The sequence below is a fragment of the Calonectris borealis genome, chromosome 8 (genome assembly GCF_964195595.1).
Source record: "Calonectris borealis chromosome 8, bCalBor7.hap1.2, whole genome shotgun sequence".
NCBI classification, from domain to species: domain Eukaryota; kingdom Metazoa; phylum Chordata; class Aves; order Procellariiformes; family Procellariidae; genus Calonectris; species Calonectris borealis.
Genome location: NC_134319.1, coordinates 427,209 through 442,002, shown reverse-complemented (window position 1 = coordinate 442,002; position 14,794 = coordinate 427,209). Strand labels below are relative to the sequence as shown.

The window sequence follows — 14,794 nt, the reverse complement described above, 5'->3', positions numbered from 1 at the left end:
GCATGTCCTAAAAGGCGAGCTGAACCAAGGACTCTCTAAGGTGACAGATTCTCTGCACGGGTGGCTTGCACAGATCACATACACTTGAAAGATCAGCCAGAAATGTGACAAATAACGGCTCTAAGAAATTCAGCTGCAGCCGCTGAAGAAGCTACCTAGCCAAGATGATTCTCCCTCCACTGGACATCAGCGTCTCTCTAACAGACACTGGAACACCCAGGAACATCTCAACCGTTCCCCCTTGCAGATCACGGTGAAGGTGGGTGTGCACTAATATGCCAGGCTTGGACTAGTGTAACTGAGTCACGGGCAAACCAATGCCCCCCCACCTTCAGCATGACAGCGGTGACAAGATCTTGCAGTGCTACAGCTACACCCGCCCGCTGCAGCCCAACCTTATTTCTGCAACAATACCAGCCACACAACCCGGGTCTCCTGCCCGCAGCCTGAAAGCGCCCACTACAGCTTCCTCACTCCTTCCTCCACTTTGTGTTCAGTGCTACATCATGATTTTTATTCACACTACTTTTTCCAAAGTTAAAACAACCCCTTCCATTTGTACGATACATCAAAAACGGACAAAAGAATTACATGTTATACTACGTTTCTTCACAAAGCAGTGTAAGTTATGCTGTCTTATTCTGCTAGGTTACCTTTTTAGAGAGAAGCCTGCAATGTAATAAAAATAGAAGAACTAGTCTGACACCTTCTGGTGAGAAACCCCGTAACAAACACTACCCTTGTTAACAGCAGCGATGCGTACACAGACAAGAAAACTGCTCTGAATTTCATCTCTAAGCATTAGCTACAACGCAGAGGCAGCACTGAGCAAGAAAGGAGTCATTGTAAACCATAAGCCTCGCATTCATGTAATACCCTCTAACCAAAGGCCAAATTAAAAAGCATTAAATATTTTAAAACATACAATGTATAAAGAAAACATGTATTTTTTATATGCACATCATCTCCGTAATCATATCCGTCGTTAACTGTTACTCTTGACCTGCTATATAGTACCTTACATTAAGAGATGTTTTACTTTTTCTAATAGCGTTGTCAAGTGGAAACGCAGATTCCCTACATGCCATCGCTACCTCAGACTGCATTCTGCCTGAATGAATAGGAATAATCAGCATCTTTTACCTGAACAATCAGCTAAAAAACGACCTACCCACATCACTTACACTAGGTTAACCATTCTTCAACCTTCAAATTCAGACTAAGTAGAGATGCAGGTCCCTGCTCCCATGGAAAGTGCAGCATAGGAGGAAACCAGCTTCTGTCCGTTGGGGCATCTGCACAGCCTCGAGGTGTGAAGTATCCTGCTACACCTGGGGGCATAGGTGGCAGGGTTCCAAGTTAATGCGTCACTACAGCTGAGCCTGCCTAATCCTTCTCTTCCCTAGCAACTCTTTTAAAAGGCACTTACTGAAATATTTGTTTGAAATCATTAACTCCAGAAACACTCAATCTTCTTCCCTGGCAAAACAATCCGTTTGAAGCAATGGTTTTAAGGTTTATAAGAACAAGAAACAATTAAATGACTCAGGAGAACATCAAAATGACCTCACATTTACATTTGCACAGAAGAAATAGTACTGTGGTCTACCTACTTTAGAAGATAGCGCTCAAGAAGTTCACAAAACCAATTATATGACAAACTGCTTGAACGAAATGAGGACTTGACTCAGTGATCCAGCATATTCCGTTAGTCCTGTGTTTAATAGCGAGACTTAAAGCTATAATATCTTAACATCACCCACCCCCACCAGAAATATAAATACTTACTTAAATCCTGCTGAATTAATATGGTTGGAAAAAATATGTATATCTTTGTAGAGATAGAGCTGTAGAGATGTGTATCTATTTATGGTATGTTAAAAAAAACTACTCACTTGTAAATTTAAGTTATCACTTGAGTAGCAGTCCCAAATAAAGTTAACGTGGCATTAAGAGACCTTTCCATAGCTGAAAAAGCCTGACATTGCAAATCTGAATCTTGAACTTAAGAGTGGTCTCCTATCTACTAAGAAGTTAATATAAAACACAGGAGATGCACTTCCACAGGGACCAACATGGTGCTGGACAAAGTCTTCCTTACGTTACTTAATCTTGCATTAAAAAAACATTCCCTCCCTATTTGACACCAAGACCTTTCTCTTATCATCAGTATTATTTGAATTAGTTTCATAAGCCTCACTCTAGAGATCTTCTCTCCTTTTTTGTGATATGTGCCTGGTTATTCCTCACAAGTTCATATTCTTGAAGAACCATACTAATTTCTTCCCCCAACGCACTACAATTTGTGCAACAGTATTTGTCTCCAGGATGTCACCTGTCTCAGATCTGAGCCTCAGTTCCCAGCTTAGAGGAATGGTGAAAATGAGGCCTTACTAGTGCCTTTAATGAAAAGAAAACATTAATCTAGGTGTAACTGGGGGACAGATACCACCCGTCTTTCATCTGACACCAATCTTTCCTATCATTGATTGCTAACCCAAAAGTGAACTAGTTTTAAAATGTAGCATATGAAAAAGATTAGTATCTATACTGAGTTATTTAGAAAAATACCAATGTTTATTATTTATCTCACATTCTCTCAAATTAGAAAATAACAACATGCACCTGGGCAAAGAGCAGTTCCCAACAGTCTCATTAACTATGGTAGCTAGATTTGAAGTAGCACGAGCACACATACTTCCATACTTCTATCCTGAGAAGAATACAAGGATGCTGCCCAGATGTGTAGGGATGGGATTAGGAAAGCTAAGGCACAGCTGGAGCTGAATTTGGCAAGGGATGCAAAGAATAACAAGAAGAGCCTTTACAGGTATGTTGGCCAGAAAAGGAAGATTAAACAAAATGTACCTCCTCCAGTGAATAAGACAGGAGAGCTGGTGACAACCGACATGGAGAAGGCTGATGTACTCAACAATCACCTCTCTACGAAGACAGGCTGAGAGAGTTGGGGTTATTCAGCCTGGAGAAGGGAAGGCTCCGGGAAGACCTTTCTGTGGCCTTTCAATATGTAAAGGGGGCTTGTAAGGAGGGAGAAAGACTTTTTTTACCAAGGCCTGTATTGACAGGACAAGGGGGGATGATTTTAAACTGAAAGAGGGACAGAAATTTTTTACTATGAGGGTGGTGAGACACTGGAACAGGTTTCCCAGAGAAGTCATGAATGCCCCATCACTGGAAGTGTTCAAGATCAGGTTGGATGTGGCTTAGAGCAACCTGATCTAGTGAAAGACATCCCTGCTCATGCCAGGGGCGTTGAAATAGATGATCTTTACAGGTCCCTTCCAACCCAAACCACTCTACGATTCCATGATATTTCAACTATTGTTATCCAAATCAACTACAATGACAAAAAAATAAGTCATTTTGCTAGAGCTCTAAAGAAAATTCTCTCTTGATTTCCATCCATTCTCCCAGTTGGAGAGTGGGAGGAAGTAAAGCTATATTATCTCATTTCCAAGCAAGTATTTTGCATTTCTTTGCATAGCTATGCACAAGAAAAAGGACTGGATATTTTCTGAGACAGATTTTAAACAAGCTGGCACTGCATCAGTTCTAATGATCCAACTATTCCTGGTCTCCTCCAAGGGGAAGTCACTTGGCAAGGAGGAGGATCTTACAGGTGACAGATGCTATCACCTGCAACATTTTCTGTGTAAATAAGTCAACAATTTTCTGCCACTTTTTTTAGTATACCTAGTATTTATACGCTATCATGTCTACAAACTTGGAAAATATTTCAATTCCAACTACTCTAATAAAAAAAAACCAAACCAAACAAACAAAAAACCCCACTCTGTAAAAACAGAGATCCGACATAGGTTTTTGTTTTGTTTTAAAGGTGTCTGCCAAGTACAATGAAGGCGCTCGAATGTCAGCAAGAGTTCAACACAAATAGTATCCAATTTTCTGAAAGGAGCCAATTGTTCCTAGAGGACACACAGGTAAAATAACTAATCAATTTCAGGCTCTAAAGACAAGTAGTGTGTCAAGATTTAGTTTCTCCCAACCACACACAGAACAATCGTGGTCAATTAAGCACTGAAACAAAATGTTAAGATCTGATCGAGAGGCTTATAAAGAGACAGATTGTGGGACCCCCTCTTACCTTAATATTTTAACAAGGGATCACAAACATAGAGGAGAAACCCAGACATTTCAAAAGATTTTGCCAATTATTTTCTTAGTTTAGATTACGCAAAATGTCACTAGAAATGAATGCCTGTTCAGAAAAAATCACAACTTAGAAAATGGTAGTATGATGAAGCTACCACTCTGAGGAAACTGTACATGGATTCAGAGAACGTGTGCTGATTTATGATAGTATGACACCAAATGAATCCAGACCGAATGTTAAAAAGCAAGTAACCTTCACAGACAAAAATAATTCTAAAGTTTCTGTTTAGTATGGACTCACTTTTCCTCAAAGGAACAGAAAAGCTCATCCTTGAAGTTGAGAAAACTCTTCCACAAGTCAGGACTTCACTGCTCATTAGAGAATTATATCATTAAATGGAAGCACCTCTAATACCAAACAGTATTTTGAATGTAAAAACTGTCAACATATCGAAGAAATTGTCCGTCTTTTGGATGGTATTTGGAACAAGTCAACAATGTATACACATTCATTTATGAAATAACATGAAATCCCGGTACCCATGAAAGCAGTGCAGCCTCTCTTTTCTCCTCATTGTAGCCCGGGATTCAGGTGACTTTAAATTTAATAAAGGTGACAGGAAGAATTGAAATCCTCGCTACCCAGCCATTTACCGTCGAGGAATCAGCTGCTTCTGCCAAGACGATCAGATGCAAAGTAGCAAATATTAGCATGCAGCTTCAGAGTTACCGTCCCTTTGGATTAACTGGGACACTTTCACCTCAGATACGAAGTCAGGCATAGCAAAATGAAACTGCCTCTGCTTCCAAACAGTTCATATTTGAGAGATTCTTTGGCCATCTTTTGAGTGGGAAAGTGAACTATTTTGGCAGTAAAAGCTTTTATTCCAAGTAAATTGGATGAATAAGACAAATTTTGTGGCTAAAGAATTTACAGCGTCCTAGTTACATACATTTGTGTATCTGCCTAAAAAACAGGCTTCATTTTGCACTACCTACAGTGGCCTCGCTATAACTTCACATAGAGCATGATATCAAATTTGATCTTAGATATTAGTTTCCCCTGCATCACAAGGCAACACCAGCAGAGAAAATTTATTTCCACATCAGCCAAAAAAAGCTACAAAAATTATTTTAAAGTATACGCAACTCTGCTTATTACAAAAAGAAAATAGATCGTTAATTAATTAATATAATTAATTAATCTAAGTTAGCATTTGCTGTTACTGTCAAACATGATCAAAAGTATGGTTTATAACATACATTCAATGAATCATGTAAGCAAAGGTGCAGTTAGAAGAGCTACAAAATAAATGGAAAAAGACTTCATGGAAGGAGCACCATCTTTCCTCGAGCACCACTGCTATGAATAATGTCTTCATGAGCCTTAACTGCTTTCTCCAGTGGATATTCAGAGCCTACAATTGGTTTCAGCCAGCCAGCTTCTATGCCATCAAGGAGTGCTGCTGCACATTCATGCCTCTCCTCCTGCATGTAATAAAGACAGCATTTACCACAAGATCTTTACATTTTAGAAAAGTATTGACTATTTATGCAAGTGTTAAACCAAATTTCACAACCCAGAAGTATTTTATGACGTTCTGAGATTAAATCAAAGTGTAAAGGAATGAACAAACAAGTTACAATGAAATTACACTTTCATCCCTACAAACGATTCTAACTGGAAATAGAGGGGTATTGAAATAAGCCAACAAAACATTCTTTAAAATAAAAATGTTTCTTACCTCAGTTGCAAGAAACAGACTAACTCCAATTATGCTAGATTCTTTACTCATAGTGTCTCTTGGATTTATCTCAATAGGACCTCTACAGCCCACAACCTGTTACGAATGAGTGAAAACATAGTTCAGGTTGTAAGCATTGAATTGCGTTGCTAAATGCACAAACTAAAGTCAGTGACAAAAAATACTTACCACCACCCGTCCTGCATAGGACAACAGTTGCAAGTCAGTAGCAAGATTGATGTTAGAGAGCATTTCTATTATTACATCAACTCCTTCCATCCCTGTGTATTCCTATACAGGACACAGTATGTTATTTAAATCACTCCAATTAGTGCTCGGGTTACCACTTTTTATTTCATAGGCTACAGATAACATACATTTTACAGTTTATTGTTTAAATTTTAAATACAGCCTTTGTACTAAGGCTGACTGCTAATAAGTTTAATTTTAGCATATTTTGATACGCTGAATTATGATATGCTACCATATTGGAATTTGCTGGAACACAAGAGTTTCTAAATGCCATTGCCTGCGAAGAAAGCTCAGCATTTCCAGCCTGGGAAAGTTTTTCTTTGTGTAGAAACGAAAACGGCAGTACACTATTGCTCCTACATAAATCTACTTCAAAAAACTTCTGCAAACAACTGTTCACATTTTGTTAGTAAGAAAAATACATACTGCATCACCTAGCCCTGATACATGCTTACCTTAATTTTATCAATGTAATTAGCTTCTCTGTGATTAAACGCTTGGTGAGCGCCATTTCTCAGAACCATGTTCATGCCTTCCTCAGTTCCTGCTGTACCCAAAACCTTTAAACCACAAGCTCTGGCAATCTGACATGTTGCTATTCCCACCTGAGGTAAAAAAAAAAAGGAAAAGAAAAAAAAAAGAAAAAGAAAAAAAAAAGTCTTTTTTCACTTTCTCTCTTAGCACTTTAAATTTTATATATTCTACCAGCAACTTGGAACTCACCCATTTAAAAAGTTGGCCTGGTAACATATTTTTTTAGCCATAATAAGTAATTTGGATCTTAAAGATAGCCAAATAGTCTTTAAAAAAAGAAAAGATATTTACAGAGGCATAGTAAACTTTTGTGGTTTTTTTAATAGCTATCAGCATTTTATATAAATCCATGTAGAATGTTGTCTATCTGTTAAAGTTGGGCCATATATATTTGATACAAAGCCAAGGAAATTCTTCTCTTCACAGAATTGCCTGCTATTGATACCAGCATTATATATTGCAAAGAAAATCTGCAGGCACAAGTTTCATTAACACTACTTTCGCACCTTTCACAAAGAGATTAAATGATATCTTTAGAAACCAAATTCTCAGTGTCTCATACCAGGTTTGCACTCCAAAGGATGTTTAGAGGCGAGGGATGCCTTCACAAAAACCTGACGTCGGAGCCAATGACCACTTGAGGCACACCAATGCCAACTCTTGGTTTTGCTTTGTGTCACGGCAACAGAATGCGAAAGCGAAGCGAGGGAACAGCCGACAGGTACAATGCCTGCCTGGGATTCAGTCCCAGCTGGTCAGCTTCCTGAGGCTACAGGTTCGGCAGCCCCCAACCATACAGCCGGATACCTCCTCCAGGATATGTTGATATATGCACGTTTTTATATTTTGGGGCGGGGATCAAACAAATAAATAAATACACAAACAAAGACGACCATAAAAACTCCATTTTGTGGCTCTGATATTTAAATTTGTGTGTATGAATAACACACAAAAGAAACGGACAGGCTTCTCAAAAAAATCTACCACGACCATCTGTCTGGCCAGGATCTACCCAAACTGTTTGCCAAATGTGACCTTGTTTTCTCAATAGCAGAACATCAGATTTCAACTAAATCAAAAAACAAACACCATTAATTAAAATACATCACGGCCAGACTGATTTGCAGAGAAAAATTCAAAAGGAGGCACATTCTTAAAAATCACTATGGAAGTCAACATCACTTGAAAGAAAAGATGCAGCATAAACCATCTTTTCTCTTCAGCATGTGCTTCATACCTATACATATCTCACTGCTTTTACAAGTATTCCTATAACAAAGGTTACAAGTCCACAGAACAACAGATTTGCATTATATGCTTCCGCAAACCAAAGGCAATGTATCTTTTCAAGAAAGATAAAATAAGTAATAGAAACACTACGTTTAGTTTAAGAAAAAAACACATGCTATGATGCTGACTGTCATTCTAGTATCTTAGAATGAGATCTGAATTCCTCCTCATATAAGACTGTCATAATCACCTTTTTGCTGTCTACCAAATAATTAAGGAAACTTTGCCCGTTTATAGCAGCTGTTTGGTGCATCAGCAGAAGCTGAGCAACAAAGTGCAGAGTACGCAGAATAAGTTAAACTAGAATGTTGTGTGAAAGAGATCTAAAGTTAGCTTGTCGGGTAAAACCAAAGAAAACAGTACGTTCAATTTCACATAGTATTCAGTCATGAATTTATATATTCCAGTATCTCTCCTTGTGCAGCTAGCTGTTAGCTAATAGGCAAAAATATCCCAGAAATGCATAGTTGCTATGCACCAGTGATTACTACTCAGAGAACTGAGAACAACTTGTATATATTTTAAAATTACAGCTTTCTGCTATTAGTTTTATCTCAGGAAGACCAGTTATAAAGCTCCCAGACCAACTTCCGACTGCAGCAATGTGTTTACTATGTGACCCTCTGCATTAAGGGGCCTTGCACAATCACTCGTGCAGTTTCATAGTTATTTGGAATAACAGGGTTTGCTCTAAGAAAAAAGTATCCTAAAGTGTCTGAAATAAAAACCTAATTTTGTTAATCCATTAATTGATATAAATGTGACCATAAATCATATCACAGACAAAAGCAGATACAAGGGCAGAAAGCAGCATTTCTTATAAATTGCCTTCTCAAAATACTTACTCCCCCACTTGCACCATGCACTAGCACACTTTCCCCTGCTTTGGCACGCCCTCTGAATGGAAAAACAGAAAATACTGGCATTATGATTGCAGCACATAATCATTAAGCACCAGATTGCACATACTGACATCAAATCTCATCTTTCACACAGTATTATTTCCAATTTATGTTATGGGTAAACAGGTATAATCAGCCTCTTTGGGAAAACAAGGAGGCAAACTAAACCATACCATTTATGGATTTAAGTAATATGCAATTATGTCAGCATGGAACTAGCAGCAAGTAACAGTGTGGTACTGAACCTCAGTTCAAGATCTTCACCTGTTACAGATCTTAAAATAAACCACATTAGTCCTAATCATTTTTTCTGTCAAAGTAAACCAGGTTTCTAGTCCTAAGCTCCCACCTAGCTGACAGGGAAGGCCGGCTTTTACTCGTCATACTGTCCTGCAGCAACAGACAGGACTGTGCACAGAGTCCCTCTGGCAGAGAGGCTCACGAAGGAAAGAGGTGGGTCTGCTCTACAGCACATTGTCCGCTTAATTAAGAAATTAGAACTACTCCTGTTTTTCTTCCCTAGCTAAAATACCAACATTTAATTACAGAATACTTATCGAAGAAGCCTTTCCAGGTCTGTTCTCTTAAGAAGAAATACTTAACAGGAAAATGCAGTCACTAGCTTCTAGGTAACCATTATCTGACAATTCCGTCAGTAGAACAGATTTAACTTAAGTGTTTTAAACATTTCCCACTCATTGATCTCCCCCCATTTTACAGGACAATGAAAATATGGGCTTCAATATTTTAAATACTCAAAAGCAAAACGCACAAACTTAGATTTGGCACCTTACTTTTGGAAAAGAGCGCGATAAGCAGTGAAGTAGGGTATTCCAATCGCTGCTCCTTGCCTGAAGTCCAATTTATCCGACAAAGGAAAGACTCTATTAGCTGCAGCAACGGCATAATCTGCATATCCTCCAGAGATCGTACCAGTGGTAAAAACTCTGTCACCTTTCTAGAAGGGAGGGAAAGAAAATAGAGAAATTAATCATCTCCCTTATTTTTTCCTTAATATACATTAAGAACCAGTTCTCAGAAGTTTAGGCTATTTCTAACAGCTCTCCTATTAAAAATAACCAGTTATATTTGTCACAGAGAAGAGTTTTATAAATGCTAATACATACAATCAATGCAACACAAACCATATAATTTCATATACTTAAAGTGTCATAATTATAACCCCCGCTCTACAGTGCAACACACAAACCTACTGTCTCATTAATATTAACCCTAATGAACCTGAACATAAAGAATTCCATCCACAGATTCCAAATGCAAAACCTCAAAAGCTTTTACAAACACAAAAGAGACATTTCTCAATTATTTTTGTTTAAACGTGGAAAAAAGACATACTCTCAATACACCCTAAGGTAACTAAATATTGCTGCTATTCCTCAACAGGGGATACTCCAGCCAGCACTTCCGTAGGCGATGCAGGAAATGCACCACCTGGCAGCGTGCTGGATGTGCGTGCGCGTAGGCGCCTCAGCCCTGCTGATGGAGCGCAACGCCAGCTGCCGTGGTCCAGGCCAGCTCCGACCTTGTGCAAGCCCGCTCGCAGAACAGCCTCGGTACCCGTTAACGTTCGCAGCTGCTGAGCTCTGATTTTTCTACTATTTGCACGCTGATCTCAATAAACACACAGCGTGTGGACTACGTCAGTTCGGTTTGCAGACATCGGGTATTAACTGCTGCGCAGAGGGCTGCATATCAGCATAGCTGTTTCTCAAGCATTATGAGCGTGCAAACGAACGGGTTTGGCTACTCAGCATTTTCAGGACGTCTGTCTGTGGCACGTACTGATCACATCATCTCTCTCCTTCATTCAAGCAAAGAGCATCACCATTTCCATAACAAACAAAAAGCACACACAGCAGATACAGCAAACTACTGATAAGAAAATATGAATAAACGTGATTCTTCTCTCTAGATAAGCACCTCTCTCATCTCTCCCACAATAGTTCATAAATTCCAAGTCAGAAAATTCCAACACCATTTTAACTACAATTTTTATGTTTGTCTGAGACCAACAGTCACTCAGTGACTGAAAGGAAGAAGAGATTTAAAAACTAAATAAATTTCATAGGTATCTTTTAGCAAACTGATAATTGCCTTCTCCTGTCCCAAGACTTTTCCTTTGAGAAAATCTAAATAAAATTACTAGACTGGAGTAATAAAGTATTTGAACAGTTTTAACAACAAATATGTAATTCATGGGGTTTTATAAGTCAGTAAAATAAAAGCTATTTCCATTTCCCAAAAAAACTTTACAGAAAATTTTTCAATTCTGTGTGAAATTATTACCTCAAACAGGAAGCATCCAACTTCAAATATTTCTGCAATGCCATAAAAATAGTTCTGAACCACAATTTTTGGACACCTGATATCATTGATTTAAGCAGACAAACTGAAGTGCTGCTTCTGAGACCTTTTAATTCTTTGAGGTCAACAGCATTAAAGACTTCCCTGCAGTTCAATCTGCAGACTGGATCGCCAGTATGATCTGGCTGCATGCTTTTACTAGTCACTGACGGTGATTTTCCCCCCCAAATAGATTACATGATTATAAGCAATAAAAACAGGAACAGTAGTATAGCAATCACACAAAGAGGATACGTAAACAATAACGAATTAAAACCCAACGCGTAAATACCTTGAATGCAGTCACATGTTCCCCAACACTTTCTATTATACCAGCCACATCTGAGCCAGGAGTATAGGGTAAAGCTGGTTTTCTAGCATAATTTCCAGAACGAATATATGTCTCGACAGGATTTACCCCACAGGCATGAACTTTAATTAACACCTAAAAGAAAAGATGCTTCTTAAGCAATAATTAGAAAGATTTAGAACTTGAATTCACAGCACAGTATTATGGCATTTTAACTAAATTCTTAAACAGAGTCAGCAAAAATTCAGTGCTGAACTGAAGCTATTTTCAGGAAATCCTTTATATGGAATATGTAGCCCATAGAAGAGGAAAAAGCCCACATTTGTTAAACGTGATATCTCGGGTAGTATGAATAAACTGATCAAAAACTACATATTCAAGATGAAAAGTTTTGGTTTGTATTCTTCATTCTGTTCTGAGTGTACCTATTATCATGCAATATCGTTATTTCAGTTCACAGAACTCATATATACCTGATTTTCTTTTGGATCAGGAATTAAGACATCTGACTGGAGTTTAAGCACTTCAGGGCCACCAAATTCAAAAACTCTGACAGCTCTCATCACATTTCTTGTGGCTGCCATAGCAATCAGAATATCTGGGGGAAAAAAAAAATATTTTATTGCCTTCATAATTTATTTTGCATCTTCAAAATAAAGAAATCAAACAACACCTGTCAAGCAACTGATTAAATAGAGCCTCACTCTTGATTTAAATTTTGTGGGTTTTGTTTGTTTGTTTTTGAGTTTTTTTCCCAAATCTTGCAAAAGGCAGAAAATTAACCCTACCATTTGCAGAACTTTATGGGTATTAAGAGAATCACTTGCAAATAATTTATCCATAGAAGTATTTCTACAGCAGCTCCTGTGAACACTGGACTGCTACCACATATGCAGAGATGTACAGTACTTTGGGGAAAAACATTGACAATTTACTATTACATTCTGAAAAATAGATGTAGTACATTGGCTGACTGGGTAATCTAGCCAAGTGACATTCCAGTCACTGCTCCTGCTTACTATTAAACTCACATGTAAAAAAGCAACAAAAAGCTACTCATCAGCTATCAAAAATAGAAGATACCATAGGACATTAAAACAAGCCAGTAAAAACTGAAGTGCAGACATTCAAGATTCCAATCCTTAATTCCAGCTGGATTTCGCTACTGCAGCTGTATGTGACAGAGACCATGAACCACAGCCCTCACAGCTCACAGCCTTGGATGCATTAACGGAAGCGATGACAATTTATCAACACGTGAAGCTTTGACTATTCCAACTGCATTCATTTGTGAAGTATTCTAACAAAACACTGTGAGCAAGTTACTCCTACTACAGGTACACACAATTCTTTCCGGAATCTGATCGATTCAGAGAGAGGCGCTTTAGTGGGCACTCAGCAAATAATCACGGGACAGCAAACAGGCATACAGGAACCTTGAAGGCACCAAGAGATCATGCTTTTGGCCAACTCCAGCTAAAGAACCTTAGGGCTGTAGCCAGAGGTAGGCTTTTTCCCAAAGATGATCACAGCTTTTAAAAGTACCTGACTTAATCGCTGTTTTTTTCTCCTAGCTGATACAGTCTGTAAGGCTTCACATTTTTGGTTACCGGTTCAAGTCAGGAAGAGTATTAGTCACAAGGATACACACTACTAACATTCCCCTTGGGACATGACAAAAACCTACACTGTTAAGTAATTTCTGAAGTACGGGTCACTTTTATACGTAGTGATAATAAACCGAATTAAAAGGCGGCTTCTATTCTGCTCAGAAGAATACCAGACCTGTAGATTTTAATAAACGATTCTGCAGCACGATGACTGATCGTTAGGTTGAGGCCTCCTCTAGACAAGTGGAAGGAACCCCGCGCTCTGCTGAAGGGGCAACAGGCGGGCACGGCCACCCAGGCGGCTTCCCGAGTGCCTCAGTGACAGCGTCCCGTCACCGGCGATGCAGGACGGGGGGAGAGGTGCCCGGTGTTCACCAGCAAGGAAGGACCGGTTGGGAGTGTGCAGGCTGGGGGCTGCCTCGGCCATGGCGACTGGGGGATGGTGGAGCTCGGGACCCGGGAGGAGGGCGCAGGGCGAGCAGCAGGGCCACGGCCGGTGGGCCTGGGCCAGGAGGGCGGCCCTGCCCCCTCAGGGAACCCCACGGGATTCCGGACAGCCCCGCGGGGGTGGGGGGCCGAGAGCCAAAGACCAACCGCTCCAAGCTCAGGGCTCCCTCCGCACCGGCACACCCCCGCACCGGCACACCTCCAGACAAGTACACCCCCGCACCGGCACACCCCCGCACCGGCACACCTCCAGACAAGTACACCCCCGCACCGGCACACCTCCAGACAAGTACACCCCCGCACCGGCACACCCCCGCACCGGCACACCTCCAGACAAGCAGCACACCCCCGCACCGGCACACCCCCGCACCGGCACACCCCCGCACCGGCACACCTCCAGACAAGCACACCCCCGCACCGCCTGGGCGGATGCAGGAGAAAGGGGACGGGCAGCGAGAGGGGACCCGGGAGGCGCCCCCCAGGCAGGCGCGAACGAGGCCGGGAAGGCCACGGCCAGCGGGGGTGAACCGCAGGGCACCCAGAGGGGCTTCTGCGAGCGCCCGGCAGCCGGGGGGAGGGGAGGGCAGGGGACGGGAGCGCGGGCGCGGCGGCCCCGAGCTGCTCAGGGCCTCCCCCGCCTCAGAGCAGCCGCCGGCAGCCCGGGACCCGGGGCGGTCGGGAGCGGAGCCTGGTCCTCCGCCACAAGCAGGGGCACAGCCGGATGCGAGGGGCCTGACCGGCCCGGGGAGGCTCACCGGCTGCTCGGGAGGGAAACGCGGCCGCGGCACGGAGTGGCGCTGCAGGGCGGGGACAGCCCGGGCCCTCAGCGCCGGCGGGGAGGCCCCGCCCCGACACGCCCCTCGCCGCCAGGCCCCGCCCCTGTGGTCAGGGCACGCCCCTCGCGGCCAGGCCCCGCCCCGCCAGCCCTCGCAGCCCCCTCGCCGCCGGCGGGGCCGCCCGGGGCTCCGCGTCCGCCTCGGCCTGCGGAGCCGGCCCCGCGCGCGGGGACCGCCGCCCGCCCCGCCGCCCCGTCCCGCAGCGGCCCGCCTCGCCGCCCGGGGCAGAGCCGAGTCCCGGAGGCCGCTGGGGAGCCCTCGCGCCCACCGCCTACCTCCGGAGCGCTCCTGCCGCCGCGGCGGAACGCGGGCCCGGGCCGACCGGCGGCGGCGGCGGGGGCGGGGGCAGCCGGGGGGCGGGCGCGGCGAG

General features: G+C 42.3%; 1 protein-coding gene across 5 annotated transcripts; it reads right to left on the bottom strand.

The window, feature by feature from the left end:
- Positions 1-2,086: 2,086 nt before the first annotated feature.
- On the bottom strand, positions 2,087-14,793 carry CRYZ (crystallin zeta). 5 transcript variants are annotated; one of them, XM_075155515.1, is made up of 9 exons: positions 14,700-14,793; positions 12,005-12,129; positions 11,514-11,666; positions 9,652-9,815; positions 8,801-8,852; positions 6,587-6,736; positions 6,069-6,170; positions 5,880-5,975; positions 2,087-5,622 (listed from the first exon to the last, which is right to left on the bottom strand). In XM_075155515.1, the coding sequence occupies exons 2-9, from the start codon at positions 12,113-12,115 to the stop codon at positions 5,461-5,463; spliced, it is 990 nt and encodes a 329-aa protein (XP_075011616.1). In that variant the 5' UTR covers positions 12,116-12,129; positions 14,700-14,793; the 3' UTR covers positions 2,087-5,460. The 5 variants fall into 5 exon arrangements, with proteins under 5 accessions (XP_075011616.1, XP_075011613.1, XP_075011612.1 ...); XM_075155512.1 differs by lacking the exon at positions 14,700-14,793 and adding an exon at positions 13,317-14,438; XM_075155511.1 differs by lacking the exon at positions 14,700-14,793 and adding an exon at positions 14,344-14,437.
- Between the last annotated feature and the right edge of the window lies 1 nt (position 14,794).